The 21,046-nt window shown below is 45.5% G+C and overlaps 2 protein-coding genes and 1 long non-coding RNA gene across 3 annotated transcripts; all 3 read left to right on the top strand.

The window, feature by feature from the left end:
* Positions 1 to 2,522: 2,522 nt before the first annotated feature.
* LOC106324126 lies at positions 2,523 to 3,182 on the top strand. Its single transcript, XM_013762148.1, has one exon. The coding sequence runs from the start codon at positions 2,523 to 2,525 to the stop codon at positions 3,180 to 3,182; it is 660 nt and encodes a 219-aa protein (XP_013617602.1).
* An 8,091-nt stretch (positions 3,183 to 11,273) lies between these two features.
* Positions 11,274 to 11,953, top strand: LOC106324125 (inactive ubiquitin carboxyl-terminal hydrolase 53-like). Its single transcript, XM_013762147.1, has 2 exons — positions 11,274 to 11,511; positions 11,606 to 11,953. The coding sequence occupies exons 1-2, from the start codon at positions 11,344 to 11,346 to the stop codon at positions 11,951 to 11,953; spliced, it is 516 nt and encodes a 171-aa protein (XP_013617601.1). The 5' UTR covers positions 11,274 to 11,343.
* A 237-nt stretch (positions 11,954 to 12,190) lies between these two features.
* Positions 12,191 to 12,783, top strand: LOC106326421. Its single transcript, XR_001267230.1, has 3 exons — positions 12,191 to 12,293; positions 12,371 to 12,457; positions 12,537 to 12,783. It is a non-coding gene; the product is annotated as an uncharacterized LOC106326421 (long non-coding RNA).
* The last annotated feature ends 8,263 nt before the right edge of the window (positions 12,784 to 21,046 follow it).

Genomic DNA, 21,046 nt, shown 5'->3' with positions numbered 1-21,046 from the left:
ACAATACGAGAAATTTGAATGTTCTTCGGAATCGACAACGTTTCGAAAGCGCTCTTTTTATAAAATCCTAAAAATGCCTAAGTCGGAAAACGGCCCGAAAGGGCCCAGAATGCGGCTAAGAGCGCACTTACGATTTTATACGAAATCAATCCCGATCATTATGACGGTTTTATATTTTGATACGCAGGAGAAGATAAATGTCAAGTTCGGAGGATAAATGTGAAGTTTTCGAAGATAAATACAAAGATCGAAGAAAAATGGAATATTTCCGCGAAGTGATAAACTCGATCGAGGGCATAAAGGGAAAGAGCAAACAGCCTCCAGAGGAGTATATAAGGATGTCGAGGTCGAATATGCAGAGGGACGCAATTTTCTACTCAGAGAAAAACTTAGCACTTAGAGCAGTTTAGGCAATTTTCCTTTTTTGTTATCGAGCTGCGACTCAACTAGGTTTTCAGGTCTTAGATGGTTAGAACTAGGATCTCGCCGACAGCTCTTACGGCCGAAGCCTTACCTGTTGTTAACGCTTATACGAAAATTTGGAAAAAGATCTTCGTTGCTCTCTTTTCGTTTTATCGATTTCATACTTAGTATGTTTTTCATGTTCTGATTGCTTGGCGTGTGGTTTAGCAGATACCCGAGGGCTCTAGGAAATTTAGGGTTTCCTATCTTTCCTAAATCAACGGAAATTGATGGTGCAAATTTCGGTTCCCACAGTTTGGCACTAGAAGGAGGGGGTACGGATTAATCTAACTCTCAGCCACCAACGCTCGATCAGACATGTCAGCTGACGATCTCAACAACCAACAAACTCGTGACAGCAACACTGCCGACGACAACGTTGAAAATACTCCAGCAGCGAACGTTACCGCGGTTAACGTTAAGACCACAACATTCGAGGAGGTCCAGAAGATGTTCTCGACTTTCGAAAATAAGTCAGCAGAACGGGACAAGGTCATGAGTTTTCTCGCTAAGCAGGTCGAAAACCTAACAGCAAGAACCAGGGCCTTTCTTCCTTGCGGAACAACCCGAGTCCGCGGAAGAAGATTTAATTTTGCAACTCCTTCAGACCGGTCCGGCAACGTGCATGGGAAAAAGTCCGGGCAAAATCCCGACGAAATCACTCCTACGCCAACATGGAAAAACCAGGGAGATCTTCCCCCTATCGTGGAAGACAAAGAGGAAGGAGAAATCAGGCGCGTCGATGTGGATTCTAGCAGTCAGTCCGAACCTACAGATGAAGACGCAGACGTGCATCCGCGTCGTACAAGGAGCCGTGTGGCTCAAGACGATTCCCAGTTCGATAACTCCATGACCGAAGAAGACTAAGCTATCTTCTTGGACGAACAGGAAGAACTGGCCGAGGAGCAAACTCGGCAAACGCTGACAAGGGCGGAAATCTGCTAGCGAGAAATCTGAGATTTGCGATCTTCGCGATCATCTCATGAAAACGGTCGCAGAAATTAGAGCAGTGAAATCTCAGATCCATCACACTACTAGCACCGCACCCAAGATCGATCTACTGCTCGAGGAATCTCGATAAACGCCCTTCACTACTCGCATCACCGGAACTAGGGTTTCAGATCCTGAAAAGATCAAGGTAACGCCTTACGACACTACAACTGATCAAAGAGCCAAGTTTAGAGTAAGCGAAAGAGATGCCGGCGAATGCCGCCTCTTCGTCGAAAACCTCCGAGGGGAAGCACTCGAGTGGTTCTCTCGGTTGAGGTGAAATTCCATCGGAAGTTTCTGCGAACTCGCCTCGGAGTTTCTCAAGCACTACTCTATGTTCATAGATCAAGAAACCTCCGATGTTGATCTCTGGAGCATGTCCCTGGGAGAGGACGAATCTCTCCGCGACTTCATAAAATGGTTCAAGAACGTTATGGCTAGAGTCAGCAGAATAAGCGACAAAGTAGTGGGAGATGCGCTCCAAAAGACGCTCTGTTACAAGTCGAAGTTCAGAAAGTTGATAACTTTGGATAAACCGCGTACTATCCAAGACGCGCTCCATAAAGCCACATATTACATAATCATCAAAGAAGAGACGAAAGTCTTGTCGCAAAAGCAGAGGCTGACGAAGACATCGTCAAAGGATCCTGGTTCGGATCAGAAGTCTTAAAAGAAAAACCCTAGGAACGACAAAAACATCCATCATGGGGAAGAAGAGACCTAGGGAGCGCATAACTACGCCATCAACACCCGATCGGAGCAAGGCCGGACGACGGGCAATAGATGGACCAGAAATCCAAATTACGACGAGAACGCCTTCTGGGACTTTCACCAGGCCCGCGGCCACTCGACCGTAAACTGCAAAGTTCTCGGCGCTAGGTTGGCCGCGAAGCTGCTCACGGAGAACTTGCCGAAGTGTCTAGCGTAAAAGATCTCGACGGTGATTCTGACCGCCCTCCAAGAAACGATAAGCCCCCTCAAACGGAGAACTCTCTCCAAGGGAACCAATCGGGAGAAAAGCATGGGAGGAGGACGAGAAGGGCAATGACAATAGTCGCCGCAGAGTCAATATGATCATCCGAGGATCGCAATACTGCAGTGATACCGCCTCTGCCATCAAAGCTTATCAGCGCAAGGCCGAGACGAGCGCGAATTCGCTAACATGGTTTGCACCTAGTGACTTCCCGAAGGGAGCGATCACTTTCGATGAAGAAGAGGCAGGCTGGATCGACCATCCCCACTGCGATCCTCTCCTGATCGATCTCGTGATAAGAGATCTCGAGGTTGCAAGAGTTCTCATCGACATGGGTAGCACGGTCAATGTCATCTTCCACAATACTTTAAAGAGGATGAACGTAGAGCTAAGAGAAGTCGTACCATCGTCCAAGCCGCTAACCAGTTTCAAGCGCACGGCGTCAATGACTCTCGGATCGACCAAACTGCCTGTTGTTGTGAAAGAAGTTACGAAGATTGTCGACTTCGCAGTCCTCGACCACCCAGCCATTTACAACGTCATCATGGGCACGTTTTGGCTAAACGCCATGAAGGCAGTCCCGTCGACTTATCACTTAGGCATCAAATTCCCGACTAGTAACAGAATTGCCGCGATCGATCTAGGGATGCCAGACACAGTCAAGACGTTCCTTCCTGGCCGAACACAAGCTAAAGGAAATCACCACCACCGCAATGGTGAAACACAAACGGGCGAAGCTAACTCGGGCACTAACTGAAAACGCTTTGGAGAACACGGTCCAGAATTGTCGACTCAAAAAACGGTCAGGAAACAACTAGTTTTGGAACCCAGCGTTTCAACCCAACCGGAGGAGAAAAACCCGGTAGAAGACGTCGGTGTTGGGAAAAATACTCAGGTATTGAATTTCTCCAGACCCCAGGCAGAACACCGGCCTCTGGGTCCCCACTAAGAGGTACCCCGGTTCCACGCTACGAAGTACTCCGGGTCCGGTCCCTGGGACCGCCCCCTTCCCCCGGGAAAAGGAAAACTTCCGATAAGGAGAACCTTCCATATTTCCGAATATGGAAGAGTTTAACCTACTCCAACCGACTAAGGCCCGCCTTAAGAAGTCTATATAAAGGGAACCTAAACCCTAAAGCAAGGGATCGACACTTCGAGACTCAGAGATTAGAGCTAGACGGCTAGAACTAGGATTCTTACTCAAAACTGTTGTAGTTCCAGCTATTTGATCTAATAAAACGTCTATTTCTACTTTCTTACTTGAAAATCAATACAAATACCAGCCTTGTCCATCGTTCCATGGTACTCACAATGATCCTACACAAAAATCCCCTAACAGTTTGGCGCTAGAAGGAGGGGAGTAATCTAAACTACGTGATAATGGCGGTGGATGAGCATAACGAGCTACCCGAAGCTACCCAAAGAGAAGCCGAACTTCAAAGGCAAATCGATGGTCTGCAAAGTCAAGTAACCGAGTTGTATAAAACTCGGGAGGAGGCTAATCCCGAGCTCTCCTCGGAATTCCAGAGCCTAAAGGAGAAACTCAACGAACGCTCCAAGCAACTGGAGCAGAGCGCTGAGAAGCTCAGCCAGCTCGAATCGGAGAATCTTAACCTCTGAGACGAGAACCAAGCCCTCAACACGGCGAGTAAGAAGAAGCGTCGATTCCGGGCTTAGGTCCGCCCCATGCCGACTTTGGAGACACCCAAATCCGGACGGATGTGAATCTCCCACCTACGGCATTGGGAGGAGACACATCAACGCGCGAGAAGGCTAAGGATGCTCAGACCTACGAAGTGGAAGACATCAAATCTGAGCCGGAACCCGATAAGGAAGCACCTGACGGAGCAACGAAAGCGGAGTCTCCTATGGTCGCTTACCTGGAGCAGATATTCTCCAAGAGGCTCGATGCCATGCAGTCCATGATAGAGAGGCTCCCAGGAGTAGCTCCCCCCATCCGGAAGAGCAACCCCGACTCTTATGCCGATACTCCTTTCACGGATGAGATCACATTGATTGAGATGCCCAGGAAGTTCTCCTTCCCCAGCATAAAGGCGTATGACGGCACCACTGATTCGGACGACCACGTCGCCCAATACAGACAAAGGATGCTCGCCGTAGCACTCCTAAAGGAGTCGCGTGAAGCTACCATGTGCAAAGGGTTCGGCTCAACCCTGACCGGACCCACTCTGCAATGGTACATCAACCTACCCTCCAGGTCCATAGCCTCCTTCGCAATTCTCAGCAATAAGTTTGTGGAACAATTCGCCAGCAGCAGGGACCAGGAGAATACCTCTGATGGCCTCTACGAAATCCTCCAGCACCGGGCGGAACCCCTACGAAGCTACATACCCCGCTTCAATCAAGATAAGGTGGCTATTCCTGAATGCAGCATCCCCACTGCTATCTATGCCTTCAAAAGAGGCCTACTCCCCGACGGGGACTTCTATAAGGAGTTAACCAAATACCAGTGCAAAACCATGGAAGACGTCCTATCTCGAGCCTGGGCGCAGGTAAAATGGGAGGAAGATGTCGCCAGCCGCGCTAAGGCGCAACAAAATCAAGATCCCAAGACGATCAGTCCAGACAGAACCGAGCGAGATGAGAAACCCTCTCAAAGACCAGCCAGGGACTCCGGATATCGAAACCGGGGCAGATACCAGAACCGGCCGATCGAGAAGGTAGAAGGGATGACAGTGTGCACGTGGCCAGACATCTCTCACCTCTCCGTCTGAAGGCCGGAGCTAATCAATGTTCTGAGGCAGATGGGCCAACATGTCAAGTGGCCTCAGAAGATGAAAGCACCCGACTCTTTCCGAAACCTTTGTTTCTGGTGAGACTTCCATCGAGACCACGGTCACAAAACGGAGGACTGCGTCGCACTGAAGATCGAGGTCAACGAGTTTCTTAAGAAAGGACACCTCAGGGAGTTCCTTTCCGAGAAGGCCAAGAGCCATGTAAGCAAGGAGACAACGGGAAAGCCCACTGAAGCTGCTCCCTTCTCCCCACCTTGACAGGAACGAGTGATTCATGTCATATCGGGCGGTTTGGAGATTAGCGGCATAAGCCACGCAGCCGCGAAGAAAAGCACCTGGAACGCCAAGCACGGCCTAGAGGTGGCTAAGCCAAAATTTCTGCTCCTTGGTACGGACAAAATAAGTTTCACGGCCAAGGAACAGGAGAAAGTTCTCACCCCACATCACAACGCCCTGGTCATATCGCTCACTTAAGCGAACTGCCTGGTGAAACGAATATTGGTAGATAATGGAAGCTCCGGCAACATCATCTTCCAGGCCGCATACAAGGATCTGGGGCTAGAGGAAAGCGCTCTAACTAAGAGGATAACCCCACTTATAGGGTTCAGCGAGAACTTAAACAAACCGCCGGGGAGGTGACCCTCCCTGTATACGCTGAAGGGATCAACATGTCAACCAAGTTCCTTGTTGTTGACTGCGACTCATCCTACAATATGTGTTAGGGTATTTTTATGTACAAGCGATCCGTGCTCAGCTCTACGGAATGATAGGAGGAAGGAGAGACGTTGTTGAGTGTATTCTCCTGATCCGATAGTTGATAAACCAGGAGATCATGCTCTTAGGATACCGCCATATGGGTATGGGCCAGTATAGGTCGTTGGTGCCTTAGTAGCAGCAGGGGAGATTGGTCGTTAGGCGGGGGCTGCCTATCGATAGTGAAGATCACAGGGTCTTCTTGATCTATGATTGATGGTTCCGACTACCAGGGTCGGTCCTTGGGTGCCTCCTGGTCTGTAGTTGATGGTTCCGGCTACCAAGGTCGGTCCTTGGGTATTTACGCATGGGACCATGAAGGGTGTTTGGATTTATAGCTGCATTCTTCAGTGGAGATTGCCTACGTACCCTTTAGTGAGGGATCACGCCGTTCGTAGTTCATGTATATGGAGGCACGTGGCCTAGGTGGGCGCTGAGCCTGATGGAGGCACATAGCCTGATGGAGGCGCGTAGCCTAATGGAGGCACGTAGTGTTGGGAGCACGAGGCTCTAGTGGGTACATGGCCTAATGGTCACGTAGCCTTGGGAGCACGGGGCTCTAGTGGGCACATGGCCTAATGGTCACGTAGCCTTGGGAGCACGTAGCTCTGTAGTTGGTAGGAGTCATCTGTTCTAGAGGGCACATGGCCGGAATAGATGGTAGTCATGTTGATATGCTGCAGTGTGTATGATGTGTCGTGGTGCTTCAGTGAGCATGGAGGAACCCTGCTGATGAGCTGGAGATCGTGGCCTGAGCCAGTAAGTAGAGTTGTAGACGTGCTGCAGGGAGCATATATCTTCCCCTGGTCGATAGCAACCGCCAGAGTCAGTCTATCATCGGCGTGTCGAAGAAGAAGGTCTTCTAGGTATGGAACCTTGCCTTGGCGGCGGTGGAATTATGAGCTCTAGTCAAGGACGTCTCGGACCCCTTTCTTTAGGTTTAGAAACCTATATTTATCGTGGAGGTCGTGCCTCCCTCATAGGATTTGGAAATATTCATTATATCTTTAGATAATAGAATATTTTCTTTTTTCTTAATGGAGGTCATATGTATTGAAATTCTTCCTCTTTCTCTCGGATTTAGGGAGATTCCTTCTTATCCAAGCTGGTTTCCTTATTAATGGAAGATTTTCATTTATCCTAAGGCAGGATAAATCACTCGGCCTGGAAGCCGGACACTGGAGGCAGGACCCAGACCCGGGGGCAGGGACCTAGACCTGGGGGCACGGACCCGGAACCTGGAGGCAGGAACCTGGAAGCCGGAAGCTGAAGTAATCTCTTCATGGAATATTTTCCCTCAACAATATGATCCTAGGAAGACCCTGGATTCACGGCATACGAGCCGTCCCTTCAACTCTTCCCAGATGGTAAATTCCCTACACCCTGGGGCATAAAGGCGATCAGAGGGGATCAGGAGTATTCCCGCTCCTGCTACCAGACTACTCTGAAGGGAAAGACCAAGGTCTTATAGCAATTACAGAGTAAACCTCCGGCTCATCACAACGAGGAACCAGAGGTAGAGGAAATGGGCGACGTGCCATTAACCGAAGGAGATCAGACCCGACATCTCAAGATCGGCTCCAAGCTGACCGAAGGCCTGAGGAGGAGATTAATAGACTTCCTCAGGTCTAAGTCCGACTGCTTCGCATGGTCCCACGCAGATATGTCTGAGATCGACCGGAGGTCATCATTCACAAGCTGCTGGTGGATCCCTTACATCAACCCGTCAGACAAAAGAGAATGAAGTTTGCTCCCGAAAGGGACGCAATCATCAACGATGAAGCCAAAAGCCTGCTCGGCGCGGCATTCATTCGTGAGGTGCAATATCCGGAATGGCTAGCTAACGTCGTCGTAGTCAAGAAAAAGAAAGGGAAGTGGAGAGTTTGCATAGACTTCACGGACCTCAACAAATCCTGTCCAAAGGACCCCTTCCCCTACCTCATATCGACAAGCTGGTCGACGCCACCGCGGGGCATCAGCTGATGAGCTTCATGGACGCGTTCCCCGGCTACAATCAAATACTTATGCATCCGTAAGACCAGGAGAAAACATCCTTCATGACGTCCGGAGGGATCTACTGCTACAACGTTATGCCCTTTGGCCTAAAGAACGCAGGATCAACCTACCAGCGACTGGTGAACATGATGTTTGCGGACCAGATAGGGCGAACCATGGAGGTCTACATCGACGATATGCTGGTCAAGTCCATAGAGGCTGAGGACCACATATCACATCTGCAGCAAGCCTTCTCCACTCTCCGGAAGTATAACATGAAGCTCAACCCAACTAAATGCTCATTCGGGGTCAGTTCTGGCAAGTTTCTTGGGTACATTGTAACCCACCGGGGCATCGAAGCCAACCCGGAGAAAATCAGGGCCATTCATTCAATCCCTTCTCCAAACAACGTCAAAGAGGTCCAAAAGCTAACAGGAAGAATGGCGGCCGTGAGCAGATTCATCTCCAGACTCTCTGACAAATCCCATGCCTTCTTCGAAACCCTCAAAAATCCTAAGGACTTCCAGTGGATGGAAGAGTGTGAATCCGCTCTCAGTGAGCTAAAGGCGTATCTCACCACTCCTCCTCTCCTATCCAAGCCACTGCTCGGCGAGGTCCTGCCGCTATATCTAGCAGTCTCGGAACACGCCGTAAGCGCCGTTCTAATACACGAGGAGGAAAGCAAGCAACTACCAATCTATTACGTAAGTAAAGCTCTCCAGGATGCGGAAACCCGCTATAGCCATCTATAGAAGCTGGCCTTAGCCCTGATAGTCACCGCTCGTAAGCTCCGACCCTACTTCCAGGCTCACCTAATCGTGGTTGTCACCTCCTTCCCTATAAAGTTGGTTCTCCACAAACCCGAAGTCTCCGGACGCCTAGCTAAATGGGCTGTGGAACTAGGGGAGTACGACGTAATCTTTCGACCTGCCACAGCTATAAAGTCGCAGGTCCTAGCAGACTTCATGGCCGAATTCTCCCATGCGTTGCTCCCAGCCTTGGAGTAAGAAGTACAACTCCGAAGCGAAACCAAGGAAGAGGGAGAATGGATCTGCACGTTGTTGGATCCAGCAACGTCATAGGAGCTGGAGTGGGAATGGTGCTTACTTTGCCAACAGGGAACATGGCCTCAAGGGCCGTGAGATGCAACTTCAAAGCAACCAACAACAAAAGCGAGTACGAGGCTCTAATCGCAGGACTAACTCTCGCCCATCAAATAGGGGCAGAAAACATCCAGGTCTTCGGTGACTCAAAGCTAATAATCAACCAGGTACAAGGAGAGTACCAAGCAAAAGACGACATCATGATCCAGTATCTGACGGTCGCCCAATGACTGATCAAGAAGTTTAAGAGTTGCAAGCTCACTCAAATCCCCCGGGAACAAAACTCCAAAGCCGATGCCTTGGCTAATCTGGGATCCGCCTTCGAAACAAACACCCAGATGAGCATACCCTTGCTTGTGCTTCAATGATGTGAAACCTGGATGACCCCCTTAATCCGGTATCTAGAGAACGACGTTCTCCCGGAAGATCTTAACGAGGCCAGAAAAATTAAGAAGCAAGCCGCAAGGTGTGTATCTATCAGGAGAAGCTATACCGGAGATCCTTCGCTGGCCCGTACCTAAGGTGTGTCACACCTCGAGAAGCCGCTAGAATCCTTGTATAACTACATGAAGGAGATTGTGGATCCCAGTCTAGCGGTAGAAGCCTGGTGCTCAGATCCAGAAGGGCAGGTTACTATTGGCCCACGATGGCCGCCGACGCCGACAGATAAGCCAAACACTGCGACCAGTGTCAGAGGCACACTCCAGTTTCTAAGCTTCCTCCGGAGAACCTCAAGTCCATAAGCTCACCGTGGCCCTTCAGAAAGTGGGGCATGGACATAGTAGGAAAATTCGCTATGGCGCCGGCGCAGAAGGTCTTCCTTCTGGTAGTCACTGACTACTTCTCTAAATGGGTGGAAGCAGAAGCACTCTGCCGGATAATAGACCTCTAGATCCGCAAATTCCTGTGGACCTACATAATCACTCACTTCGGGGTCCCCCACGAGATCGTCACTGACAATGGACCCCAGTGCACGAGCCACAACTTCAAGGAGTTCTGGAAGGACTGGGGCATAAAGCTTACCTTCGCCACACCCTGACACCCTTAGTCTAACGGACAAGCCGAGTCCACAAACAAAACCGTGGTCAACATGCTTAAAAAGCGACTGGAGGGCTCTCACGGGAAGTAGGCAGAAGAACTACACGGAGTCCTCTGGGCCTACCAGACCACTCCCAAAACAGCGACAAGAAAAACTCCATACTCGCTGGTCTACGGCTCTAAAGCCATAATACCCACGGAGATGCACATGAGAACAACGGTCTCAGGGTCTACCTCTCAGGAGGAGAACAACGACCTGATGGTGCTGAGCCTCGACCGACTCGACGAAAAAAGAGAGGCCGCTCGGCTAAGAAACTGGTCCTACCAGTAAGACGTCGCCAGGACGTACAACAAGAAAGTCAGAACCAGGACCTTCCAGCAACGGGATTGGGTTCTACGACGAGCAGAGAAAACAACGGGGAAACTCACCTCGGGTGGGAAGGACCCTATAAGGTCATCGAGGTGCGGAGAGCAGGCGCCTACAGGCTGCAAGATAGCAAAGGTAAAATACAACCCAACTGCTGGAACGCCCTGCACCTCAAAGCCTATCATTTTTAATACGGTCCCCGGACCGTGATTTCTATACTAATAGATACAATTTAAGCATTATGATTTCCTACTCCTATGTATGCTAAACGTCTCCGGACAAAGCTTATAATAAAATTGTTCCGACAATAAAGGCATAGGGGAAATCATTATACTTAAAGGGGCATACGAGCTGGATCAGGTCTCCAGAGACCTCCGATCCTGGCCAACCCTTGCAAAAAGTGGCACGGCCACAGTGGCACATCCACAAAATCAAAACGAGTATGAAACATAAAGCAGAAATGGATATGCGCAAGCCTGAGTATGCGCTCGAAACTACCTAAAACCTCTGCCTATGTGAAAAATATATGTATTAAAACGCTACGAGCTACACAATACAGGGAACACATGGTATATTTATTGCAAAAGCACTGTGAAATACAAGGAGCAATCAAAATCCTGCTTCTCCAGACGTAGAAAGCAGTGAAGCCTGGAACTTGGGTCATAACACCCACATTAGCACCCTCTAAGCCTGTCAGTGACTTCCTGCAGAAGTAGAAAACAACATAGGAACTCGATAGTGGCCAGCTTCCGAGCGGCAGAATGCGAAATCCAAACTGTTTGATTTTTCAGGTATCAATGTCTACAGGTTACAGCTTGAAAGCTTTATACTTTTAATGTTGTTTTATTTTGATCTCAGTCTCTATGGAATCTGGGGGTGTTTCGGGCTGAGTTCTTGCGTAGTTCAATGTTAGATCACCATCACGTTGGAGATCCTTGTGTCGTCTGCTCATTGTATGAAGTTCTTACTGCTTTAAGCGCTGCTTCGAGGGAAATACGAAAAGAACCTGTAACTCCTTCAACACTCAGGATTGCGTTGAGCAACTTGTATCCAGATAGCAGTTTCTTCCAAGAGGTAATAAACTTGTTCTGGTTTCAAATATTTATCCTAATACAGAGTATTTTCGTTGCATCAAGGAGCCTAAAGTTGGGCGTCATATGGTGGACAGGCTCAGATGAACGATGCTTCAGAAGTATTGGCTGTGATTTTCGACTGCCTTCATCGCTCATTTGCTCAGAGCTCAAGCTTGTCTGACACAGATTCTTCAGAGAGCAACTACACAGGTTCATGGGACTGTGCCAACCGCACATGTAGTGCCCATTCTCTGTTTGGAATGAATATCTTTGATCAACTGAATTGCTACAGCTGTGGGCTGGAGTCGAGGCATATGAAGTACACTTCCTTTTTCCATAACATCAACGCTAGTGCCCTACGGAACATGAAGGTGAAAAGAGATACTAATCATGCAAGTGTTCATTGGTTACCTGCTCCGAGACTGCATTTGATAAACTCCTAAATCTTGTCGAGATGAACCACCAACTAGCCTGTGATCCTGAAACCGGTGGGTGTGGGAAACCTAACCATATCCGCCATTTTCTTACCACTCCACCACATGTTTTTACTGCAGGTAATTCTTTTCTTAGGGATTCTGTTGAATGTTAGCCTTTTCAAATCACTGACATTTGTGTCCTAACACTCTAATTATTTGTGGGGGTTGGGCAGTTTTAGGGTGGCAAAACACATGCGAGAGTGTAGAAGACATAGCTGCTACTCTTGCAGCCTTGAATACCGAAATAGATATCAGCATCATGTACCGTGGTCTTGACCCTAAGAGCATATATAGCTTAGCTTCTGTGGTACGTGTTTACTATTTGTTTTTCTTCTGGCTTTCTATGATCTTAACGGTGTTGTTCTGCGCTTTCTGAAAGTCCAGGTTTGCTATTATGGACAGCATTATCATTGCTTTGCATATAGTCATGAACACGATCGGTGGATCATGTACGATGACAAAACTGTAAAGGTAATAAATACACTTGACTTTGAAGGCATATACAGGATTCCACGTTTATCACCTGTTTGATGTGTTAACATATCTTCAGGTGATCGGTAGCAGGAGTGATGTACTTTCTATGTGCAAGAAAGGACACTTGCAGCCACAGCTTCTTCTCTACGAGAAGCAACGTTAACCAAAAAGAAAAAGCGAAGCCAAAAAATAGAGTAAGTGGAGATATGGTGCTACGGTTTAAAAGATCTCCCAAGTACATACTAAAAAGGAAGTAAGTATTTTTTTTACAATCAGAGCGAGAGGAAAAAATGTGATATACTCATCAGTGGTTGAAAGAAGATGGGGAAGAAGATTTTGTCTTATGATTAAGCTAAAGTGTTTTCATTGCAAGAGTTGTTACGGAATCTAAAGGTAGTTTTCTTGGTTGTCATTGTCACATTGAGGATTCAATTCATATAAATTTATGCACGTTAGCCGTCCTAAACAAACACATTTTGTTCCATCCTAAGGATAGATCCTCTTACATCCGACGAGGATAAATAGCGCGCTATAAAAGAAAATTGAGATTTTGATCACCACTTTCGGGAGACTTAAATATTTTACTCGAAGAGATGCTCGATTCCTACCATACAAGTCGTATAAGCCGAGAACATATCGCGGACTTTCAAGCGGGATGGAATCAGGTCTAAAACGATACGGGAAACGTAAGTCGAAGTAGTCATCGCACCCCCTAAAGCCATAATTAGACCTAGGTCTTACCCTAAACCCATCACACTGGTCTCTAACGTCTCCAGACATGATATCCAAAAGATACGAGATCCTGAAAGAATGTCTGTTTGTCCGCATCTAAACGCTCACGGAAACTTTGAGAACTTCTCAAACAGCTCGGACGAGCAACGAACAGGACGATCCACAAAAGGGCAAGGAGCGAGATGACAACTCGAATCCTTCTCCCACACTTAACCAAAAATCCAAACATTCTTGAAATCCTTTTTTATAAAAAATGGTTCATAAAAAAGTCGTCATTAGGATTGTCATTAATGCCTGATTCTAGATTAGCTACATAGAACTTGCCCTAGAATTGTTAGATAAAAGCGATAGCTTTCATCCCATCCTGAAACCATTCTAATTGAGCTAAGATTCTTGCTAATACTGTTGACAAGAAAGCTCTCCCAAGTAATAGAGAAGAGTTCCAGTTTAGCTTGATGTCCAAGACATGAAAATCAACCGGAACTAGGGCATTATCAATCTGCACCTCTAGGTCTCTCACAACTCCTCCTGAGCTCCTCTGAGAACAATCCATAAAAGTGAATGATTCCTTGGAAGGCTCCATCTGCAGACTCAGATGCTCTACCATAACCCTAGGTAGGATACTGACTGATGCTCCTGTGTCGCACAAGGCATGTGGGAACTCAATACCCTTCACCGTACATGGTATTGCAAATTGCCCAGGATCACTCTTCTTCTTCAGTGTAATCCTCTTCTTCATCTTTTCTCTAGCTTCACAGAAGATTCTCCTAATGTCTTCTTTGGTCTCTCTGGTTTCTCTGAAGAACATCCATAATCAGTGGGTAAAATAAGCCTCCTCGAATGGCTTTTCTAAAGGAATCCTGAAGACTCTCTTTCGGAAAATTTCCCTTTCCTTTTCATTAGCTCCCCTCTTCATATGTTTTGCCACTTTTTCCTTTCTTTTCCTCAGGGTTCTTCCCATAAGAACCCTATCAACTTCCATAGGATCTGTTGCATCATCTAAAGGTGTTGTGATGGCCTCTGGTGGGTTATCTGAAGGTTTGGGTCGTGGCCTGAGTGCAGTGAGACGTGCAACATCTATCTTTGGCATCTGCACTCGGTATGTAAGAGGTGCTCATCGATCGATGGTGCTGGAGGTTGTCGATCGATGGCGGTCTCTTTCTGTCGATAGACGATGGGATCAGAATGTCGATAGATCTTTACGTAAACAGGACTGGGCAGATGTGGGTGTCTTGCTGCGAACTCCTCGTGAGTCAGGATCCTAACGGCATTGCAGGATGCGGTTGACTCCGTAGGTTTCATTGATTGATGCTCTGGAGAGCCTGTCGATCGATTGTGATTGAAGTCTGTCAATCGATGTTCGAAGTCCGGCGTCGATCGACACCAATACGATTCGCCGATACTCATCGAACTTTCTACTTCGAAATCTCCTTCTTGCAGCTTCTCCTGCTTCACCACTTGCCAGGAGTCATCATCTATGATGGCATTCACATGGTGCTTCATCACATCATCTCCTACCCCTCTTGTTAAGTCTTCTTGCCTCTTAACAGCTCCTCTTGTCTGAACAACCTGCATCTCCAGCTTCTTCACATGAGTGCTCAGAGTTTCAAAATTTGTGTTCATGTTGGTGTAGACAGAATCAATTTTCCAATTGAAGTCCACCGTCATGCGTTGCTGTCCCTCAAGAACCCTATCAAGCATCTCTTCAATCTTCTCTTTTGAGTAGCTGGTGGTGGCTTCTGGTAGTAGGAGTTTCCATAACCCCTGTTGTTGTTGTAGTTGTTGCTGTAGGGTTTCTGGTGCTGTGAACTTTGGTTGAAATTTCCCCTATTTCCATGGGAATTTTTGTTTCCACCCTGGTTTCCAGAGCCATGGAATCCAGTTCCACTGATGAAGTTCACATATTCTTCTTCCTCTGCTCTACCCTCTGTGTCTATAGCCTCTGCATCTTCAACCAAGCAGACCTGCTTCCTAAGAAGCTTGTAAACACTGTCCAGATTTGCCGCCACTTCATCCATCTGATCATTCCCAAGAATGGTGGCAGATTTCTTCCTCTCAAAATCAATGTTCTTGGTGCTGGATGCTAAGTTCTCAATAACTTTCACAGCCTCCTCTCGATTCCTGGTGTTGAAGTTCCCATTGCTAGAAACATCAAGAGCCATCTGGTACTGCACCGCGATGCCTCTGTAGAAAGTACTGAGCAATTTTACTTCATTGAACCCATGGTGTGGGCAATCTCTTTGATAAGACTTGAATCTGATCCAGGAGCTTCTGAAGGACTTTGCAGGCTCCTGAGTGAATATAGCAATCTTGCTCCTCAAGTCTTCAGCACGCGCTTCATCAAAGAAGTTGCATAAGAATGCATTCTTTATGTCGCTCCAGGATGTGAGAGATCCTGGTGGTAACTGCTTAAGCCAATGCGAAGCATCTCCAGCAAGTGAGTACTTGAAGAGCTCACATATGAGGTAGTCTTCAGAGACTCCCTCAACTTTAATAGCATATGTAAGATCCTCGAACCTCTCCAGATTGTCCATAGGATGCTCGTGAGATAACCCATAGTAGGGTGTCTGTCCCACGAGTGTGTAGTACTGCGGCTTCAACTCGAAATTCCCCCTCTGAATAGTTGGAGTACCAATGGCTGATCTGTTGGTGTAGAACTGATCTGGACGGTTGTACTCAGCCAACGTTCTGGGTCGAGCAGCCTCATCTACAGGTAGAGTAGTGCATGTAGCATCAGTATCAGACTCAGGGATTGCAGCCCCATGAGCGTCTATCCTCTGACCTGCTTCATTACGCATATGACCTTCCTGGTCATGCAGGTCTCCCCTCCCATCACGTACAAGTATCAAGGTCGCAACCATGTCTCGCGGCTCAGTATCGATCGATGTTTGGGCTGAAGTATCGATCGAAGTCGGATGGAAGATGTTGGTCGACAGAAGAGTGTCTTCGGTCGACGGTGGAAAGCGAGTGTCGGTCGACGAGACTGGTTTCTGGGTCGACCGTGGCTGACAAAAATCGAGCGACGAACAAGTGTTGTTTGTCGATCGATGAGGAACGTATTTCATTGCAGATCGAAAGTGGTTTTAAACTTAACAAGATTAAATCTATAAGGCAATCAAAGTTCCCCGGCAACAGCGCCTAATTTGATATCACTCAAATTACCCGAAGGAGTGAATTACTCTCTCAAATAAGAGGTTCAGTTGTAGTACTTAGGGATCGAATCCACAAGGAGCTAGGGAACCTAATAAATCAAATCAGAATTGTTAAGCTAGGTTGATTAATGTTTTAAATGTAAAGTTGCAAGTTTTGTGAGCAAGTAATTGCTCGATTGATTGATTGGGGTTCTGGTACTTTAATGGAAATAGCTAGACTTAGGGTTTTTATTCAGGAAATTTGAAATTATAATCCTATAGATGCCTAACAAGTTGTATGCATAATATTATAGAGCTCAACACTTAATAAGACACCCTTAGGCTTTCGCTTTCTAGGTTTGTCTATTGACCAGTGTCGATCGATTCTATAGGAATATCGATTGTTATAGAATAATCGATCGATACACTTGTTGAAACGTCGACCGATTATTCGATAGGAATATCGATCGACGCGCTTGGTCAAACGTTAATGCACGGATTGAATATGCTCACTAAGGTTACTAGATCAGCTCTCGCTTCTTCTAGCAAGTCTTAGCTCAGTTAGAATAGTTTCTGGATGAGATGAAAGCTATCGCTTATATCTAACAATCCTAGGGCAAGTTCTATGTAGCTAATATAGAAACATGCATTAATGACAATTCTAATAATGAATATCACAACTTAGAAATCTATAGTTGGGGATAATCCCTCATAGCCTATTTAAACCCTAAAATCTAACAAGAGAACTACTCAGACATGGCCAAGTAATTCATGACAGCAATAAGGTATGAAAATTGCATAGAAATAGATAGATATCAATGGAGTTCCAATCACAAAATAACTTTGGATCTTCACTTCAATCTACTAAATCCAAGAAAAATTTTGCTGTGAAAATTGTAAAACAAGAAAGCACACTTTGCCTCTAACATGTTGACAAAACTTATATAATTAGGTTAAAACTCGTCAGGGGTAATCTTGTAAAATGGTGAAGACTTGGGCTCTAAGTCGGTTGTGACCAAATGGGCTTTCTGACCGCTTCGCTGTCAATCGATGTCAAGAGGTGAACATCAATCGATTATTCCTCTTCAATATCGACCGATGGTCGAGCTCGATGGTCATCTCGGGTGCTTACTCCAAATATCTCCAAAATGCTCCAAAATCATCAATTTCCTCCAAATCACTTTTGATCCTATAAATATTCTAAATAGACTCTATAATATAATTACTAGTAGTTAAAACACTTATAAACCATGGGTAAAAGTGGGTCAAATCCATGGTCTATCAATTTGATAATGGTATCAGGCCCTGAGAGAAAGATAAGGGAGGACAAAATTAAGAATTCAGTAGCTGCAACTGAAAAAGATCCTTTTACCCAGAAAATGGCTCTCAGTCTTGAACATACCCCAATTATTTCTAAGGATTTAAATAAAGAGAAGGGGGTTGTCTTTGAATATGAAGAGCAAGATAGGAGGTTCCCATTTAAAGGTGAAGTCAGAGGTACTCAAAAACTCATGTTTTCAGCGATTAGAAGTTTTCTTTGAGATCTGATCAGGAGTATTCATCGAGTAGAACTGAAGAAGTGTGCTCAACTCCTCTTACGATTGGTTCAATGGTTTTTGTCCCAGGTTCTTTGGAGCTAGGACATTTTGGGACTAAATATAGGAAGGGCCCGGCAAGAAGAAGACCTTATAAAACAAAGAGGACTCCGGATACAAATGCTGCTTTACCGACCTTTTCTCAAGGTTTGGTAGTGTTTTCTCAAGAGTCAGATGGTAAAGGAGAGAAGAGGAAACAAATGATCATTCAGTTTGAGAAGAGTGAAGCCGCAAAACCTGAGATGGTCCTGACTGGCGGACCGTCTAAAGCTTAATGAGCATTTTCTTTTTAAATTGTCAAGGATTGGGGCGTCCTCAAGAATTGACAATTTCTAGGCTCATGGAGATGCGGCGCACATATTTCCCTGAGGTTCCTTTTTTGATAAAGACTATGAATTGTTGAAATGTTGTTGTAGATATTCAAGTTTGGCTGGGGTATGACCTATGTGTATACTGTTAACCCTATTGGTAAAAGCGTCGGCCTAGCTTTATTTTGGAGGAAAGGCTGTGATGTGCATATTTTGGAAGCGGATAAGAACGTTTTGGATGTCAAATTGCAGATGGAGAATGTACAGTTTTTTATGTTTTGAATTTATGGTCACCCGTGTGTGAAAGAACACCATCATGTATGGAAAAGCTGTTAGGAAAAGGAGTTTCAAGGAAAGAAAGCTGGACTATGATGGGAGATTTTAATGAAATACTTTCAAATGAAGAAAAATCTGGGGGTCCAAGAAGAAGTGAGATTTCTTTCCAACCTTTTGCGGAGATGTTAAGTGGTTGTGGTATGATAGAGTTACCAGGTTTGGGGAATAGCTTTACTTGGGGTGGTAAGATAGGTGATGGACTCATCCAATCAAACATGGATCGGTGTTTTGGAAACAAACAATGGTTTCACAGTTTTTCGGGATCCAACCAGGCGTTTTTGGAAAAGAGAGGCTCCGATCATAGACCAGTACTCATCAAGCTTGCAGTGTCTCAACAATCTTACAAAGGCTCTTTTAGATTTGACAAGCACTTGTTACATAAGCCTCGAGTCTGGGAAAAAGTGGAAAAAGCTTGGAAACGGCCTGATCATCTTTTTGGCTTTTCTATGGCTGATAGATTAAGGAGCTGCAGAAAAGCTTTAAGAGCTTGGAAGAAGGAGAACAATTTAAATTCAAGGAGTAGAATCAGAAATATCCAATTCTCTATTGAGGAAGAGTTCAATCTCCCTCCTCCTTCTTATCAAAGAAGTCAGAACGTGAATGCTCAGATGATAGCAGTTTATAAGGATGAGGAATCGTTTTGGCAACAAAAAAAAGTAAATTTCAATGGGCTCTCCATGGTGATAAGAACACGAAAGTGTTTCATGCAGCAGTACAAGATGGGAGAGCTTGTAATGGACTAAATCAGCTTCAAGATGTCAATGGGGTTCTTCACTGATCTGAATCTTCAAAGTCTTGGAACCAAGGGTTTCTGATTCTTTGAATGGTTTTTTAACTGCTGAAGTAACTAAGGAAGAAGTGAAAGCTGCGGTCTTTGCCATAAAAGGGGCTAGGGCGCCAGGGGCTGATGGAATGACCGGTTTTTTCTTCCAACATTACTGGAGTCTGATTGGTGAGCAAGTAATAGACGAAGTACAATGTTTCTTTGTTACTGGTTTTTTCCCTAATGAATGGAACCTGACTCAGATTTGTCTTATTCCGAAGAAGGGTGCAGTGCTAATGTCAGATTTACGCCCTATTAGTCTTTGCTCAGTCTTGTACAAGATTGTTTCAAATATTTTGGTCTCTCGGATAAAACCCTTCCTGCCTGACCTGGTGTCTTCTAATCAGTCGGCTTTTGTCTCAGGGAGACTAATTTCTGACAACATTATCATAGACCATGAAGCTCTTCATGCTCTGAAATCGATTAGCAGGTTTTCAAAGGACTTTCTTGCCATTAAAACTGACATGTCTAAGGCGTATGACCGTGTGGAATGAGACTACTTTCAAGATCTTCTTTTGGCGCTGGGTATTCATTCAAGATGGGTGGGCTGGATAATATTTTGTGTTAGGTCTATCTCCTACTCTATTCTCATTAATGGCCAGTCTCATGGGATGGTTAAACCGTATAGAGGCCTGAGGCAAGGGGATCCTTTGTCCCCTTTCATCTTTGTGTTATGTTCTGAAGATCTTACATTCCTGATGAACAAAGCTGTGTCTCAAGGGCTCATATCGGGCCTGCAGTTCCCAGAAAGTGGGCCAATGATTCACCATCTTTTGTTTGCAGATGATACCATCTTCTTGATCAAAGCAGAACTTGAAGGATGTAAGGTGCTGATGAGTATCTATATATATAAAGTTGGATTTTTCCCTTCTTATGACATGTGAAGGAGGGTTAGTTGAAATGTGTCCTCATATTTTTTTTTTGTATTTTAAATCTTTCTTCTTTTAGATTATTGCAATTTACTCCATCAATTTCTAATTGTGTACTATCTAATCCTTCTCACACTTATTGGTCCCTAAAATTCAAGAAATAAATAAAATAATATAAATATATTTTAAATATTTAATTTATTTACAACAAAAATAGCATAAACTTTCACCATTTTATTATTTTTACTAATTTTTATTATTTAATTTACAAATTATATATTATTTCACTATTAATATCATAAAATAATCAAACTAAGAATAAGAAACTAGAGCACCAATGCAAATAACCAAGAAAGCGGATCAGAGGGAGAATAATAATCGAAAGGCCAAGACCACCAAAAAGCAGGAACATATATGCTTAAAGCACCGGCATCACAATCAGTAGCTAAAAGGTAGAAACACCTCACAAACTAAACAAGAATATACAACACGGCCATGCAAGTAAAAAACCACAAAGCTCTGGATAGAAGGGACAAAAGTTCCAAGAGACTAACTCCGCACACCTATACCAAAGGAAACATGGAAAGACAACCACCGAGAAATCAGAGACTAAACTTGAGACCAGAAATAACCTTCCAAGCCTACATAACATACACGAACGAAAACATTATCCAGACCTCGAGTGGCAAACAAGGTGAAAGGGAGAGCCACCAGAGATGCGATGAAAGCTGCAAAGAGATGCGATAATAGAGAGGGAAAGGGAGACAAAACGAAAGTAAATCAGCAAACTAT

This window comes from Brassica oleracea, chromosome C2 (assembly GCF_000695525.1).
Source record: "Brassica oleracea var. oleracea cultivar TO1000 chromosome C2, BOL, whole genome shotgun sequence".
Lineage (NCBI taxonomy): Eukaryota > Viridiplantae > Streptophyta > Magnoliopsida > Brassicales > Brassicaceae > Brassica > Brassica oleracea.
Note: the sequence above shows the minus strand (reverse complement) of the source record. Positions and strands in the feature narration are given on the sequence as shown.